The 18,469-nt window shown below is 46.1% G+C and overlaps 1 protein-coding gene across 10 annotated transcripts; it reads left to right on the plus strand.

Annotated features, from left to right (window-relative positions):
- Positions 1–13,459: 13,459 nt before the first annotated feature.
- Positions 13,460–18,044, plus strand: LOC117838114 (tubby-like F-box protein 6). Of its 10 annotated transcripts, none has more exons than XM_072290592.1 (9): positions 13,463–13,686; positions 13,784–13,858; positions 13,943–14,062; positions 14,164–14,618; positions 15,478–15,565; positions 15,668–15,797; positions 16,239–16,418; positions 16,782–17,253; positions 17,680–18,044. In XM_072290592.1, exons 4-8 carry the CDS (start codon positions 14,280–14,282, stop codon positions 17,245–17,247), a joined length of 1,203 nt encoding a protein of 400 aa, XP_072146693.1. In that variant the 5' UTR covers positions 13,463–13,686; positions 13,784–13,858; positions 13,943–14,062; positions 14,164–14,279; the 3' UTR covers positions 17,248–17,253; positions 17,680–18,044. The 10 variants fall into 10 exon arrangements, with proteins under 10 accessions (XP_034573897.1, XP_072146693.1, XP_034573895.1 ...); XM_034718004.2 differs by having other exon boundaries at positions 13,784–13,821; XM_072290590.1 differs by having other exon boundaries at positions 13,464–13,686; positions 14,188–14,618.
- Positions 18,045–18,469: the final 425 nt, after the last annotated feature.

The raw sequence follows: 18,469 nt of genomic DNA on the forward strand, positions 1-18,469 counted from the left end.
TGTCTTTTAGTTTAGTTAAGTTGTTACCTAACCATTCTAAATGATAACAGAAGTAAAAGCAATCACAGCTGTTGATTCATACAGTACTTGGCAACAACAATTTTATATCACATGAGTTCATGCTACGGAGCTCAACGGTGATCAAGTGCATTCATAACCGAGAATTGCGGCGATCCGGATCAATTTACATCCTGCAGGAGAGCACCCGATCACCCGCATCATACGACTGTACAGGTCGTACTAGCAACCTCTCGATTAGTAAAGTCAATGATTAGGAACACAACTACCCGGACCCAGGGATGCACCCCCACATGGGACCCCACGTCTGGCCCGATCTCCATGTGAGTTTCAGGCTACACCCCTGCCAATCTCCAGCACGTCAAATGCGGGTACGAAGCATTCCTGATCATAGAATTTACTAACCTACTGGGCTTTACTGGTCCCATACCCAGTAAGTGATCAGATGTTATCACTTGACCAGCGGTTAAGACACGGCCCGGTCCTTAAGCAGATTAATAAGCAGACAGAACTACATCTCTAGCTTCTGTCTGGTTCGATACTTCAAACTATCTTTCCTAAACAACATGTATGATCAAGAGTTTTCCCTAAGGTTGGTAAACCAAGCATGTAAGCGAGTAAGCAATTCTAGACTTGGGTAGTTTCTAGGATTTGAACAAGTGGCAAAGATGTCCTTAAATCAAGGCATGATCATACACCAGAATAGGTTTCATCCAACTCCTAGACCTAGTGCATACAATAACCAATTAACCTATAACTAGTCACATGAAATAACGACTCCAAAATAGATAGGTATAAATGCACCGGGGCTTGCCTTGATCGTTAAAAAGATTAGCAGACGCCGACGGATTCACTTCACAGGGGACAAATTCAAACACCTCCTCGGACTCCAAAGGTCCTTCTGAAAATTCCCAGTAATCCTCTTCTGGCGCTTCTGGATCTACGGTACATACATGCAGGGGTTAGAATGCAAACTTTTTAAATAACAGACTATACAACTTTCCTTCATGATAAAGTTGCAAGCCAACAAGGACTATACGACTTATCACGAATAGGTTGTAAGTCAACACACAAAAAGAAATCTAAGAAGATTAATTTAGATTTTTATTTTCTTAATTAACCCTTCCTATAGCTTTTTCTTTTATTTTTAGAAAAAGTGGAAATTATTTTCTAACTTGAAAATCTAATTTCTTATGGGTTAAGGATTATTTGTGATTGATAAAACATTATTCATATTTTATACATTTTATAAATATTAAGTATTTATTTAATTACCTTAAAAGGAAGGCATTAAATAAATACCTAAATTTTTATTATTTTCCTAGGGTGTAAAAATTTTAATGCATAAAGGAAAATAAAACAAGCCTAACAAAATTGGTTTCACTAATTTTGGATACTCCTACAAATTTCTGGGATTAAAATGGTGTAAAACGAATTTAATCGGATTATTTTGCTAAAGAAATCTAAATTTTTCCCGAAATTCCCCCGGAAAACTTTTCTCACTCACCCACACTCTACCCTCACTCGCGAGCACTGGGCCCCCACGGCGCGGACCCCACCTCTCCTATACACTCTACCCGCCGGCCTTTACCCCTTCTTCCGACGGGCCCCGTGGGCCGATTTCCCCTTTCGCAGCCCAGCACCGGCCCACGGTCTCCTTTTCTTTTTCTTCTTTTTTTCTCTGCACAACAGCCGGCTTCACTGGGCCGAGACGACACGCCGGCCCTTTTTCTTCTTCGGTCGACCGCGCGCGTGTGTAGCTGGGCCTTAACGCGCCGGCCCACAGACGCCCGCGCCTTCCCGGCCTCCTTCTCCTCCTCTCACGTCTCACTGCCACGCGGGCCCGAGCGACCAGGAGCTTCTTCCTCCTCCCGCCAAAACGCGACCGGAACAGGGGACGGCGCGGCTCGCCGGCCGGCGCCCTCCCGGCGGCGGGTCTCGACGATGACACCAACCCTAACCCTACACGACCTCGTGCGCGGTGACAGCTTCCCTGGAGACGACCGGAGCTACCTCCTCCACGGCGACGGGCGGCGACACCCCCGGCCGGCCATCGTTACCCGCGACTACGGCACAACCTAACCAAACGACTACCCCGACACCATCCTAGGACCCTAAGGACCCGACTACGACTGCTCAAGAAGGAAGAGAGACAGCGCGAGGGGGTTCTCACCGAGAGCGGACGGTGCGACGGCGGCGGACAGAAGCGGCGGCGACACAAGGTGTCGCGGCGAGGAAGCTGAGCAACAAGTTGCTGGGGTTATTGGTGGGATGTAGGCGGAAGTGTGGATGGAAGGAATCGACGAGAGCGGCGGTGTGGAGGTAGAATTTTGCTTGGCGGCGGCGTCTGGCAGAAGAGGCACGGGCGGCGGTAAAAAGAGCGGCGGTGAAACGACGGCGCGGGAGCGGTAGTTATTCAAGCGTTTACCCCTCGCATGGCTGCCACCGTGGTCTACCCGTAGGTGGATGTGGCGAGGAGGTGGCCTAGCTTAGCTGCGCTGGCGGACGACCGACGACGGCGGCGGTGCCACGTCCTGGTGCTCAGTCACCGACTTCTGGCGCCCGCGATTTTCAGAAGCCAACCGTGGTTGATCCTTGATCCAACGGCACACCGATGCTTAAAGAAAGTTACAGATAAACTTGAATTTTCCATCTTTTGTTTTGGCTTCACCCCGAGATAAACATCAAACCGGTGGAAATTTGGAGAGGTTGCTTGAGTTGATTCTGAATCGACTGAATCAAAAGTTCAGTTCGTCAGTCACCGACAGTAGTGCCGACTTCAATTTGTCAATCCAGTTCAGTGGCCTAAATCTGGTGTTTTCAATCCAACTTCCACCCAATCATGCTCCATATTGTCCCAATGTTCCATTTTGATCATAAACCAGTACCCTTCTTGATCTAATTTGCTCTGAATTTGAATGCAAAGTTGATGCCTAGCTGCTGTTCAGACTTAGGCAAATTTTCAGAGTTTCAGTTAACTCGTGATAATGTGCCGACTTTGGGCTCGAATTTGACCCCCTCCCTGTTACTGTTCTTGGCCCACATCACATGATTATTGCAGTCCAAGGTTCACACTTCAATATAGTGTAGTTGTCTCGATGCGCTTAGTTGCAAATTTTTCCAGAATTCAATTTCCAAAACAGACTCTAGAGCTGTTTTCCTGGAACTCTATTTTCGGACGATGAACAGTAAACGGCAGTTTTCTTTTCTTTTTCTTTCTCTGATTCTTTTGAGAGATTTAGCACTAGCTTAACTCCAAACTTTTGATCCTTCAGTCCTAAATATTCTTACACTTGTATTCCACACTTTTGACAAATTTTCTGAATTTCAAATTTGAAATTCGAATTTTGGTCAAAATTTGGCCGAATTTGATCTTTTTGGCCATTTTCTTCTTTTTTTTTTTCTTTTGGATCTCCTTCTGAATTTTTCAGGGTCACTATTTGATCTTAAATGGCACTTATTACACGCGTCGTGGGGCCCAGTGTTTCGTGAGTGAGGGTAGAGTTGGGCTGCGTAAGAAAAGTTTTCCGGGGGAATTTTCGGGAAAAATTAGATTTCCTTAGCAAAATAATTCATTTAAATTCGTTTTACACCTTTTTAATCACAGAAATTTGTAGGAGTGTCCAAAATTAGTGAAACCAATTTTGTTAGGCTTGTTTTATTTTCCTTTATGCATTAAAATTTTTACACCCTAGGAAAAATAATAAAAATTTAGGTATTTATTTAATGCCTTCCTTTTAAGGTAATTAAATAAATACTTAATATTTATAAAATATATAAAATAGGAATAACACTTTATCAATCACAAATAATTCTTAACTCATAGGAAATTAGATGTTCAAGTTAGAAAGTAATTACCACTTTTTCTAAAAATAAAAGAAAAAGCTATAAGAAGGGTTATTTAAGAAAATAAAAATATAGGTTAATCTTTTTAGATTTCTTTTGTGTGTTGACTTACAACTTATTCATGATAAGTCGTATAGTCCTTGTTGGCTTGCAACTTTATCATGAAAGAAAGTTGTATAGTCTGTTATTTAAAAAGTTTGCATTCTAACCCCCTGCATATATATTGTACCGTAGATCCAGAAGCACCAGAAGAGGAATACTGGGAATTTTCAGAAGGACCTTTGGAGTCCGACGAGGTGTTTGATTTTGTCCCCTGTGAAGCGAATCCGTCGGCGTCTGCTAATCTTTTTAACGATCAAGGCAAGCCCCGGTGCATTTATACCTATCTATTTTGGAGTCATTATTTCATGTGACTAGTTATAGGTTAATTGGTTATTGTATGCACTAGGTCTAGGAGTTGGATGAAACCTATTCTTGTGTATGATCATGCCTTGATTTAAGGACATCTTTGCCACTTGTTCAAATCCTAGAAACTACCCAAGTCTAGAATTGCTTACTCGCTTACATGCTTGGTTTACCAACCTTAGAGAAAACTCTTGATCATACATGCTGTTTAGGAAAGATAGTTTGAAGTATAGAACCAGACAGAAGCTAGAGATGTAGTTCTGTCTGCTTATTAATCTGCTTAAGGACCGGGCCGTGTCTTAACCGCTGATCAAGTGATAACATCTGATCACTTACTGGGTATGGGACCAGTAAAGCCCAGTAGGTTAGTAAATTCTATGATCAGGAATGCTTCGTACCCGCATTTGACGTGCTGGAGATTGGCAGGGGTGTAGCCTGAAACTCACATGGAGATCAGGCCAGACGTGGGGTCCCATGTGGGGGTGCATCCCTGGGTCCGGGTAGTTGTGTTCCTAATCATTGACTTTACTAATCGAGAGGTTGCTAGTACGACCTGGACAGTCGTATAATGCTGGTGATCGGGGTACTCTCCTGCAGGATGTAAATTGATCCGGATCGCCGCAATTCTCGGTTATGAATGCACTTGATCACTGTTGAGCTTCGTAGCATGAACTCATGTGATATAAAATTTTCTGTTGCCAAGTATTGTATGAATCAACAGCTGTGATTGTTTTTACTTCTGTTATCACCTAGAATGGTTAGGTAACAACTTAACTAAATTAAAAGACAAAACTAAGGCCTCACTCATAGTAAGCTTTTTCGGCAAAAATCGTGTCAACCAAGCACACCCAAAGGCTGACATGCATTCCAAAGAAAAACTATTATATTGGTTAGTCGGGTAAGACTTGCTGAGTACCCCGTACTCAGGGTTTTCCCCTTGTGGTTATCTTTCAGAAGCTACCCAAGAAGCTGTCGAGGAGGAGACCCCGAAGACCTAGAGTATTGACCTGAGTCTCTCAATACTCTAGAAAACCGTTATCGACGCATCTTCTCCTAAACTACTTATGTTTAATCTTAGAGCTTGTCTAACTATGCATCACTAAGTTTGTTTCAACTTGAAGTCTTGTAATAACTCGTACCTCTTAATTATGTATGTAAAAATGTAATATTTGTTGATATTATCCCATCGCGGATATTATCCTGATGTATGGCTATGAGACACGTCGTGGATCCTTCGAGGAGTCCTAGGGACACTCAACGGACTACCGGACTTATGCTGTTTTAGGTGCGTTTCGGATAATTGCTGCTCCGACAGCGATTAGGCGCACTTAAACCAGCTTAAGTTGGGCGGTTCCGCCACATCGGGTAAGATGTCTGAGATGGTTCAACAATCTGTTTACCAGGCTTTCATCGATCAATCCCCGGTGATAACCAAAACGGTATACAATGCCGTCATCAACTCCCTAGCCAATGGCGTATATCAAGGATATCAGGGACCAGCGTACGCCCCACCCATTACGGCCCTGGTCAGGAGTTTTCCAAGCACATCTCACTCGGTTCCTCAGACGATCCAAGCTCAACATGGAGGATCCGACACTTCTTTGCCGCCAGTGCACCTAGGATACAACGGTGCGTCGTGCCTCCAGTCACAAGCACCACCTCAAACTGCTCAGATTTCCTCCGTGCAATCATTACCATTAAATTCAGTGCCTTGGGGGGCACCATCGACGGCGGCCGTCCAAAATCAATCGGCCAGTTATGGAGACTCTCCGATTCAGGCACCCTTCCAATCGGCCGTCCGGCCGACAATCCCACAGTATCAACCGACCACGTTAGAAGTCGGCAGGAGGGCAGATACTATCGAGGTGCTCCAGGGTGTTGTGCCGATAATACTATACGATGACGCGGCCAGTTCGTTGAGACACCATATGTCAACCACTCAGCCGGCCATGTTACCGCAGAACCCGCCGCACGCCTTCGTTCATCACCCGGTCATCTCGCCGATCTACCAACATGTGCCGGCTCCCCAGCTAGTAATTCATCAGCAGCAAGTAGACTGGACGGCGAGGATAGCAGAAGTGATTCAAGATCAATTCGGGTTGAAGACGAAGGTACAAAATTACACGTATAGAACGCCGTACCTGCCAGCCTACGATCTACTGCCGTTTCCTCATCGGTACAAAGTTCCCGACTTCACCAAGTTCTCGGGGCTCGATGACACCTCAAGTGTGGAGCACGTGAACAGATTCATCATCCAATACGGAGAGGCGGCTACAAAAGATGCCCTGCGAGTGCGTCTTTTCTCATCATCCCTATCCAAGTCGGCTTTCCAGTGGTTCACTACGCTGCCACCCAACTCAATAGTTACTTGGGCCGATTTGGAGAAGCAGTTCCATAAGTACTTCTACGCGGGAGTGCATGAGATGAAGCTCTCAGATCTGACCAGCCTCAGGCAGAGAAGCGACGAGCCAGTGTCCACTTATGTGTAGAGGTTCAGAGAGGTCCGAAACAAGTGCTACACCCTAGTCCTGACTGATGCGCAGCTGGCCGATATTGCCTTCAAGGGCTCCTGCCGCACATCAAAGAGAAGTACGCTTACCAGGAGTTCGAAAGCATGAGTCAAATCGTTCACCGATTGTCCGGTCAGGAAGCACGCCCCTTTGATCAGCGGAGAAATTTCCAGAAGAAGGTGGCATATCTGGAGGGATCTGAGTCCGAGGAGGCGAAAATTGGCCTAGCAGAGTGGGTTAAGGGGAAAAAGCCGATATCGTGTCCTTTCGGGAAAAAGGAACCAGAGGCATTCGGTTTTGACACGTCAAAGGCTGACAAAATTTTCGACCTACTCCTCCAAGAAGGGCAGATCAAGCTCTCACCCTATCATACGATCCCATCAGCCGAGCAGCTGAAAAAGATCTATTGCAAATGGCACAACGCCACGTCCCACGATACAAATGAGTGCAAAATCTTCCGTCAGCAAATACAATCGGCCATCGAGCAAGGCAGGCTCAAGTTCGACATCCCGACGAAGCCAGCAAAGCCAATGAAGATTGATCAGCATCCTTTCCCCACCAACATGGTTGACACGGGAACAAACGCGCTTCAAACCAAAGTGCTGACGTCAGAATCGGCTAGAAAGAGCGGCGTTGTGGACCTCAGAAATCAAGCCACAGCCAAAGACGTCAAGGGGAAGAGATGGATGGATGATGAAGGCGAAGGATCGGAGGGACTACGCAGACCCATCACTTCCCAATTCTTGCTCAACAAATATCAACGGCAACAGGAGAGTTCAAGATTTCGCGAAGAAATGATGCGACGACACGAAGATCATTGGCGATGCCCGTTCTTCATCCATTGCTGGAAAAATAACCTCAGGTTGCCATCGGCTGATAATTGCCCAGAGTGCAACGGTCCATATCGCAACGATCGCCCGTTCAGAAGGTCTCGCTCCAGAGAGGGAAGGTCAGAGCCAATCAGCAGAAACTGGCGCGAGCAAGAGGATCGGCGCCTTTCAGTGCGTGATCGGCTGGCGGGCAGAAGTGACTGATATGATCGGCCAAAGGACAGATGCGAGCGATACGATAGGTTGGGGGGCAGGACTGACCAGCACAGCCGACCTGGGGGCAGAATAAATGCACACGATCGGCTAGAAGAGATGGCCGATGTTCGCGTGTCAGACGAAAATTCCCAAGGACGGGAGCCAGAATGGGAGCGCGCCAGACCGCCGACCAAACCGGTGAACCCCAGGTGGTGCCCTGATGGATTGACCAAATCCCAAAAAGGAAGGATCCAATGTCTGCGCCAATGGGAACAACAGGAAGAAGACCAGCAACAGATGGTGGATAAGAAAAATGACGGACCTCGGGTTTGGCGCCATAAAAGGAACGACAAGCAAGAAGACGGCAACAAGGAATCGGCAGCCGACGTCAGCATGGTGTTCATCTTGCCGATGGAGTTCATGGCTCCCACCGATCGTTATGACACGTCGGAGACGGAGGAGCAGATGGCACAATTGGCTTTGGAGCCAATGACAGCCACTTTTGAGAAACCCGAAGATGAAAAACGACAACACCTCAAGGCACTGTTCCTCAAAGGGCACGTCAACGGTTGACCTGTCACCAGGCTATTAGTAGATGGAGGCGCTGCAGTCAACATCATGCCGTATGCCATGTTCCAGAAGCTGGGTAAAAGCGACGAAGATCTGACCAAGACGGACATGATGCTCAAAGAATTCAAAGGCAACGTGTCTCCCGCCCGCGGTGCGCTTTGCGTCGACCTCGCCATCGATAGTAAGACCCTCCCCACTACTTTCTTTATTATTAATGGCAAAGGGTCCTACAATCTGTTACTCGGTCGCGATTGGATACACGCAAATTGCTGCATCCCGTCTACAATGCATCAATGCCTCGTACAATGGGTCGGCGACAACATCGAGATAGTCACCGCCGATTCTGCCTACAGCGTTGCCACGGCTGATACGCAACAATGGGGCTGCGAACACGTCAAGTGCATATCCGGAAGAACTTGGGACACCGATTTCCTGAAAGTGTCTGATTTTGGCCTACAGCCGATCTGAGCAGTCGGCTCTGAAGATTCAGATTAGATGGATCAGTTCGTCCGAGAAGATGGGAAGCTGGGGCACGGCTTTACGTGGGCCGATTCATTAGAAATGATAGATTTAGGTGATGGCACCATGTTAGGCAATAGAATATGCCGCAGCCCCTTACCATATGCTACGGCATTTGTAGCCATAATTAGTAGATGTAAATCAAGGATTAGTTGCTATAATTAGCAGATGTAAATCAGGGATTAGTTACTATACTAAGTAGATGTAAATCAAGGGTAGCATATGGTAAGGGGCTGCGGCATATTCTATTGCCTAACAAGAAGGAATGAGTATTTTCATGAAATTTGGAGATGACTCAGCGGAAGTATATTAGAGGATGCCTTGGTCGAATTTGGGATTAATTGGAGGAAGTTTGACGCATAAAATAACGAGATAACTGTGTGTTTAGGGGGTAAAACAGGGCTTAGGGGATTAACTACGAGGAACCAAGGACCTATTTGTAAAGATTTTTGGGAGGTGGAAGGGCTGATCTGTGAAAAGAGTTTAAGAGAGGTGGGAGGATTATTTTGCGAATAGGAGATAGCAGGGGGTTAGATCAAAATTGGGGGGTATTTTTCCCTTCTCCTTCCTTGGTTCAGGAACAGAGGGTGGGGGAGGAGATGGACGGCGGCGACCGACCGGCGAGGGGGTATTTTTCCCTTCTCCTTCCTGAAATAGCAGGGGGTTAGATCAAAATTGGGGGGTATTTTTCCCTTCTCCTTCCTTGGTTCAGGAACAGAGGGTGGGGGAGGAGATGGACGGCGGCGACCGACCGGCCGAGCCTCGCCGACGGCGAGCCGAGTGGTGGGGGAGGTAGAGGAGGGCGAGGGGAACCCGTTTTGCCCCTTACCTTGGGCAGGGGCAGCTTGTGGCGAAGAGGGCACCAGCGGCTCTTAGGGGAGGCGGTGCGGCATCTCAGGCGTTGGGGGCGGTGGCGGTTTGGCACGGGAGGAGGCGGCGCTGGGGGTCTGGGAGGTGAGGGCGAGGTGGTGGCGACGGTGGCCGGGGGTGTCGCCCCTTATATAGCCGACGGGAGGGGAGCGGCTAGCAGTGTGGGGGCCGGGGCCGGTGAGCGACGCGCGGTGGTGGAGTAGGGGTCGAGTTGCGGCGGGGAAGGGGACGGAGGTGTGCGGCGTTGTGTGGTGGGAGACGGGGCGCTGGAGGGCGGCGTCGCAGGCAGGCACGCCGGCGCTAGCATCGGGCGTGCTGTGCGGGCAAGCAACGGCAGGGAGGGGCTGAGCGCTGGTGGTGGGCCCCTGCACGCTAGGAGGAGCAGGGAAGGGGGCCCTGAGGCGCAATACGTGGCAGGGGAGGGGGGCCAGGCGCCGAAGGAAGCCACAGCCAGGGGCCGTGCGTGACCAACCAGGAAAAGAAGGAGGAGGAGAGAAGGAGGAGGAGGAGGAAGAAGAAGAAGAAGAAGGAAGGAAGAAAGAAGAAAGGAAGGGAAAAAAAAAGAAAAAGAGAAAAGGAGAAGGGAAAAAGGGAAAGAAAAGAAAAGGAGAGTCGGCGGTGATTGTGGAAAATGGTCGGAGCACGCGCGAGACTTTTGTCGGGCACGCGGCGGAGGAAGTGGAGGATGGAAATGATGGCGATCGGCGTGGATGCCGGGACGGCAAAATCGCCGGGAAGATTAGATTTTCCGGGAGTTCAACGGTCGAAAGATTTTGAAAACAATTTTTAGCGAGTGTTTTAGATTGGTGAATTTTACAGATGTTATACCTGCTTCTTGGGTAGATGGTGGCTTTTCAGGCTCGGAGTGCGACTACGACTTCGACAACGACAGATGGGAAGACTAGGGATGGTTCTTCGCTGGAGTCGCCTCTGGAGATGGAGTTCACCATAGCTTTTGTTTCCACTGCGTAGATGTTTTACCTTTCTTGATTCAGTCCAGATGGACTTGTACCAGCACGTGCCGATGAAATATACTCGTTGTTCATGTTATCGATGATATTTGTACTCTGTTGTTACTTTATATTTCTATGTTGGTATGGATTTGTACTATCTGAGATAGAGATTCGCACGTGAGACTATCATGGAGGTGCGTAGGCTTGGATTCTCAGAAATAGGAATTCTGGTCTGTTTCATTCATGGTCAAGATCAAGATCACATACACCCTACAGATATATGCCGACTTCTACACTGGAAGTCGCGCAAAAATATGCCATCCATCCATCCCTTGAATAAAGACTCCATGTGCAATATGGCTCTCTCCAAGTATCTTACAAAGGAAAGGTATGGGCTACGCAAAAGAAAGAAAAAAAAGAAAAGAAAAGAATGATGACGGAGAAATAAAAGCATGCCCCAAAGCATGATTTGGACATATGCAAGTCCAAGAAAAAAGAAAAATAGAGAGAGAGAAGAAAAGAAAGATAGCCCATGCCTAAAATGTCAAAAGGAGAGAGTCATACAAAAGAGGAGTTCATCCAAAGTCACACAATTTCCACACACTTGCACATCTTGATCGGATTGCATGACTTGTTTCTTCTTGGATCCAGTTTTTGACTTAGCAATATATGCAAAGCAAGTATGCCTCTTTACTCTTATCCTGAGCTCCTCATAAGCCTGATAGATGTTAGGAGAAAAGATGGCAACACCTTTGCCTTGGTGAGGATACAAAAATACAAAAAGAGATTTGAGGGAATAATTTGAGGAGCAAGTCTATTCTTTTTTTCAAAAAAAAAACAAGTTTCTAAGCAGGAGGAAATGGAGCCTGAAGTTTGTATTGTTCCATCTTTCAATCACCCAAGATATGCTTGGTAGCCACTCAAAAGTTCACATGGCATTGGAAAAGCTTGAAATACATCTTAGTCCTTCAACCTTTCCTCAAGGACAAGCAAAGGGCTAAGTGTGGGGGTGTTGGTGACGGTCCTTAAAACCAAATCTAACCATCAACGTTTGTATCAAAGCAACTAAAATAACATTTACCAACATAGAGATAGGTGTTACCCTAACCATTTCCACAAGTTTCGGTGAATTATTACTTTCAGGAACCCAAACTTGCATATGGGAGAAAATGTGCACAAGCGTGAGAGAAACACACTGAAGAACACGCTACGCAAAGCACGAACATCAAGGGGCCCACACACCAGGGCAAAACAGGCCAAATCAGGTGAAGCCCTCAAGGACTAAGGCCAAGGCCCACTAGGCAGCCCACCAACCAAAGGCGGTGCTAAGGTGGGCCAACCAGGGGTTGGCCGAACCATGTCTGAGCCTCCTCGATCCTATGTTCCACGTGGCGCCCTATGGTTGACTCCTGGAGGCGGTGGAGGAAGATTCCTTGGAAGATACCTCCCCTTGGACCCTTGACCAATCAGAGCAAAGCACTAGGATTGAAGGGCCCGCATATCAGAGCAAATCCACTCAATCCCGCGGGAATCACCAAGGATCATTGGCATTCAACTGACGAAAGGCGGAAGCAGTGAGGCTCTACTTGGGCTCGGCCGAACCAGGGGTTCGACTGAACCTAGGGTGGCCCCGCGCATGCCAATCTTCGGCGGGAAGATGTCCCACGCTCTCCCCAAGGCGGTGCGCAGCCCCACCCACAACGCCCCATGCTTGTGAGGACGCATGATGCTCCCACTCCCCACTGTTTGGTGCCGGCCGCTAAATGAACAATGAAGCACCAGCAGCAAATGGTAAAAAGCCTAAAATAAGCGTAAGGAGACATAACCCCATTTGTGATTTGATTTCACCTGATTAGGGGTGTTTGGATAGCCCCTGTTAAAGTTTAGCACCTGTCACATCAAGTGTTTAGATGCAAATTAGAAGTATTAAATATAGGCTAATTACAAAACTAATTGCACAGATGGAGTCTAATTCGCGAGACGAATCTATTAAGCCTAATTGTCCATGATTTGACAATATGGTGCTACAGTAACCATTTGCTAATGATGGATTAATTAGGCTTAATAGATTCGTCTCGCGAATTAGCACAAGGATTCTACAATTAGTTTTATAATTAGTTCATGTGTAATCCTTCTAATTAGCATCCGAACATCCTACGTGATACTGCCAAAGTTTAGCACACAAAGGAGATAACCTCCCCGTCCTGTCAATTCACCAGGCGCAAATACGCAAGTGATCCAGGGTGACTGACTGACAGCAACATTTCACCTCACATCCTGGCCAGACAAGAGTTTCATGCTGTGAACAGAAACAGGGCTGCATGCAGCAGGTGCACAGTTGGTGCAGCATGACAGCAACACTTCCCTCACACTGCCCAACTGCATGCAGAGAAATCAATCTTCCTTTTCTTGTGCTTGAACCAAACTCTGCTGTTTTATTTTATTTTTTTTGGAAATAAATCTCACTCTACTGTCAGGGGAGGACAGTTCAGTCATGTGTCAAGCACCCCAGACCCTATTCTGATTAGGATGAATCATCATTCCCTGGACTTGCTGACAAAGGTCTCTGATGAGTTTGACAGTGACATGGGACAGCGTGTCATGCCTGACAAAGTATAATCTGTTTGTCCTTGCTCCTAATCCCCCTTACTTTTAGGCAAGGGCAATCAACTGCACTCATGCACACACACATTTATTAGTGTGCTAATGATAAATTGATTAATTGGATGTGAACGAGAGGGGTCTAGCTAGAATGGATGGGTCGGTAGGTAGTATATGGATGCCCACCCATCATTTTCAGCCACCCAGACCCAGACAAAGCCAGCCGCTGGAGGAGGAACCCTAATCCCATCAGTTTCCCAATTCCATTTCTCCATTGATAAACAAGTTGCTGTTTCGTTTCCCCACCTGTTCCTATACTACAGTACCTAAAAATTCCAGGCACCTACCTCTTATTCCAATCTGCAAAAGGTGGCTCCTTTGTTTTCCTTTTTGTTGGAATTCTTGATCCTCCTCCTCCTCCTCCTCCACAAACCAAGAATAAGAATCTCTGCACAATTATTTTCAGGTCAATTCGGGGCTTTATTTAGGCCAATTGGTGGGAAGGTTGTGTGTGTGGTTTCAACCTGCCGGCCGTTTCTTGGCGAGTTGAATTTGGGTGCCTCTTGCTCCAGCCAGTACTTTATTGAGCTGGATTCTGATACCCGGTGATTCTTGCTTGTTGCAGGCTACGGCGAGGAATTGGGCCTGTCATCATCTCAAATCGGTGCCTCGTTGGGTTAAACAGAAGGATTCCTTGATGGGCGACGCCATGGGGGTCAGCACACTGCAGGCACCATAAACTGAGGTTGGTTCCTACTCTGTTTGTGGTGAATCTTGTCACATGATTCACCCCCACTTTTCCTTCTGGAGATTTATTCGGAATGCTGATGACATGTATGTGACTAGATTTGCCATTATTGCTGCTCATAGATGTGAGATTTGGTGGCGTCAGCTGGCTGGAGATTCTTGGTGTGCCCACAGACAGAAACTGATTTGGCGACGGAGGTTGCAGGAGGAGGAGGATGTCTTTCAGGAGCCTGATTCAGGACATGAGGGACGAGTTCGGGAGCATCTCGCGGCACACCCTGCGGTCCCGGTCTCACCGGTCCGCCGGCAACGCGTCGCGGGCGGCGGCCGCGGAGCCGTCGGAGGCCATGGATCAGAGCTGCTGGGCGCAGCTGCCCCCCGAGCTCCTGCGGGAGGTGCTGGTGAGGATCGAGGCGTCGGAGAGCTGGTGGCCGGCCCGCAAGGACGTCGTGTCGTGCGCCGGCGTCTGCCGGACCTGGCGGGGCATAATGAAGGAGGCCGTGTGCGTCCCGGAGGTGTCAGGGAAGCTCACGTTCCCCATCTCGCTCAAGCAGGTCTGCTGTCTTCGATCACCCTCTTTGGTCGTGCTAGGTGTTAATTGCTGCTGCTACTATCGTTCTTGTGCATTTTGTTCCATTATCATCGTAGCACTTGGAAAGTTAGGACCTAGGATCAAGAGAGCTTTTATGCTCCTTCGAGACGCCTGTTTATAACATGGTATGTTAATTTTTGGTATCTATCTAAAGAAGTAAAGAACCGTAAAAATGCTCTAGGATCAATGTTCTGAGAGTACTCATTATGCTGGGCCTTCTTCAAGTCACCAATGGTGTGAATTAGTTACCCTAAAAAAATTGTATGAATTAGTTTGGTCAAGCGGTTAAGGATGATGATTCAGGACTGCTGCATCATGCCTTAGTTGAATCATTGCTTGCGCTTCATGAGTGCTCTATGACGCGTTTGTCGAATCATTGCTTATGTTTTCTGGATGGCTGTTACTGCACTCTTAAGGAATGGACCATCTCTTTCATAGGAGCAGTCAGTGATCATATTGAGTTTTGAAACATCTCACATTGAGAAGCTTCTAACATTTGATGGCTATATAACTATACTTCAAAGAATTCTGCGTTTTGTGATTAGGGAGGGTTGTTGATAAAAGTAGAAAACAAACTTGGTCATATCAAGTTACATATCAAGGACATGTGAGAAACCAGCCATGATTAAATAATACTGGAGGATCTGTTTCCCTGTTACTGCAGTATTTGACGAGTTTAGCATGAAAACCATAGTCAATGCATTAAACCAGCCATTTCATTAAGAATTCTTCACATTTTGACGAATATTCTTACAATTAAAGTTTGAAGACAAATTATTCTAACTTAATAGTACTTGCAATGTTATCTCCATGACTCTCAGCCTGGCCCAAGGGATGGCACTCTTAAATGTTTCATCCGGAGGAATCGGACTACTCAGACATATTATCTGTATATTGGACTGACAGAAGGTATGATTTTTTATCTGTCCTCATCGGTAGGACAAATCATGTTGAGCTATACCCACAAAGAATGGATTTGTATTTATTAAGTTCGGAATACTTATCTTGCAGCATTGGCAGATGATGGGAAATTTCTACTTGCTGCACGCAAGTGCCGGAAGCCCACATGCACAGACTACCTAATTTCTCTTGATAAGGTTGATATGTCAAAGGGAAGCAGCACCTATATTGGCAAGCTAAGGTCAGCTTTTGAGATACGGTGTCTGAATACATTAAAGCTCTAATTTGTGCTAGCTTTTAATATAATACACATAAGCAATGCCCTTTAGCTATACTACAGGTTGTTTCAGTTAAAGTGTCAACTGCATCGTTTTCTCCTCTCTTTTTTTGCCACATCCGATATTTTGGAATATATGCTTAAAGAAAATACTCCTGCTAATTGTTTTCTTTTGCCTATATTTCGTACGTGCAAACCCCTATCAACTATTCTTAAACATTGTATAAAATAATAAGTGCTTTGATGCCATCAATCATGCTTGTGAAGACTTTCAGAAAATTATACATTTTTCTTTCTGCTACTAACAGATATACTAGTATTCATACTTCAGACTAAATTGCCTGAATTAGTTTCCTTGAGAAAAATGCAGCTAAAAGGCCAACTAACCAAGTATCTTTTGAACAGATCAAACTTTCTTGGTACAAAGTTCACAGTCTATGATGCTCATCCACCATATGATGGAGCTGTGGTCTCAAAGAGTCGCTCTGCACGTGTGGTTGGTTTGAACCAGGTCTCCCCCAGAATCCCTGCTGGGAACTATCCTGTTTCACATATTTCGTACGAGCTGAATGTTCTGGGATCCAGGTATGAACATTAGTAGTCTCATTGCAACAGATTAAATCTGGATGTTGTTTTGGTAAACATAGTTCCCTACACTTGACTAGGAACAAAATCATACATGTGAATCTTGGGTGCAAAGTGTCTGGTGGTGGTAATTGCAACTGCATTGGTTGGACAGTGACCTCACTGATTAAACTGTTGTGTGTAGCAATTGTAGGAGCTAATTAGATATTAGTTGCATTTCATGGTTAAGAACTATACAAGAACTGAGCCATATCTCCTCCTTTAATAAGCAGAATTTTTGGATGATCGATGCACTTTAGGAAAACTAATGTATCATACATGAATTACAGAATGTTTAACTGTCCTGTTGGTTGCCTGTTGCAGAGGTCCAAGAAGGATGAACTGTGTTATGGATTCCATCCCCGCATCAGCTGTTGAGGAAGGAGGGAAAGCTCCAACACAGACTGAATTTCCACTCAGTAGCCTTGATTCTTTCCCATCAATTCCATTCTTCAGATCTAAATCAGCTCGGATAGACACAACTTCGCAATCATCGACTCAGAAGGAAGATAGGCTCGTGCTGAAGAATAAGTCTCCTAGGTGGCATGAACAACTGCAGTGTTGGTGCCTGAATTTTCGTGGTCGGGTCACTGTTGCCTCAGTAAAAAACTTTCAGCTGGTGGCTTCTGAAGACAACGGATCAGGTAACCAGGAGAATGACAAGGTGATTCTCCAGTTTGGAAAGATTGGAAAAGACTTGTTCACCATGGACTACCGTTATCCGATATCAGCATTTCAAGCTTTTGCAATTTGCCTGAGCAGCTTCGATACCAAAATAGCCTGCGAATGAGGCAAGGTGATTATCTCTATCTCTATTGCCCTTACCATGCCAGTGTTCCTACTCACTTGTCATTGGTATGTATTATGGATAGTGATAATGAGCCTTGACCAAATCAGTCTAATAACTGCACCACTCTCTGGCCATTATGATGATGATAGTGAGCCTTGAGCCCTTGACCAAATCTTTTAGCTTTGCTGTTAGGTATGTCTTACCACCTTGGGTCTGCAGTCTGCCCATATGCGATTGAACTTTTCTGTTGATATTTTAGATTCAAAAATGCAGATACTTACCATATCATTTATCCCTTGAGTTTCTAGTGATCTCTATTATGCATCAATCGAGACACAATTCAAAATCTATTCAGCATGCAGTTTCCTAGGGAATCAAACATTTGCCTTCTCCACCTCTACTAACAAAGCTTTCGGCCTCGCCTACCTGCAGGTGCCGGACAATGATGGCAGATCGAAGGTGAAAGCAGGGCTGCAGACATGATTCATGCTTGATGCTGAAGCTGGAGGGTTGGGAAATACCATATCTCCTGAAGAAGTCGATGAGTTTGTGTGTAAATGGCTATGCCTAGTTGTTCCCGGCTTGTTGTGCCCTAGTTTATTTTTCCACGCAACTTCGATGTGTGCATTCTTTGCCGGTGTTGGCAAGTCAAAGTCTAGTGTGGAAGACGGCTTGTGCTTGTGTGGCCATCGTCCATCGGTGACTTGAGTTCGTAAGAATAGGAGGCTTCCAGTGATACGGATATCATAATGCCGTACAAGTTCTTGAGTTTAATGTTTGGTTGATATTTCGGTTCATATGTCAGAATGCTTTTTCTCCGACAAGTTCATCATGCGGATTCTAATGGGCAATCCAATACGCTAACAGCTTGTTATCAGTAAACGATAATAGCCTGAAAACGTTTAGTTCAGTTGACAGTTTACACAGTTCAATGCGCATTTTCAGATGTTCAGTTGAAATTTTCTTCACCGTTCAATGTGCATTGCATTGTGCGTCAATTTTTTTTTCTTGTCCACCGAGGAGGCACTGTTTATTTCGGCTAGAGATTTCTGAAACAAGTTCTTAGAATGTGGGTTGTAAAAATCTAATGGTCCAAAAGGTGAGCTGTTTTGACACATGTTTTGGGTGGCATGCTATAATTTGACATGTTTTCCAGCTCACTGATAAAATAAAAGAAAATATAGCATTGGTCCAAGGCAAGGTCCGGAAAAGGAACTGAAAA

The sequence above is a fragment of the Setaria viridis genome, chromosome 9, assembly GCF_005286985.2.
Source record: "Setaria viridis chromosome 9, Setaria_viridis_v4.0, whole genome shotgun sequence".
NCBI classification, from domain to species: domain Eukaryota; kingdom Viridiplantae; phylum Streptophyta; class Magnoliopsida; order Poales; family Poaceae; genus Setaria; species Setaria viridis.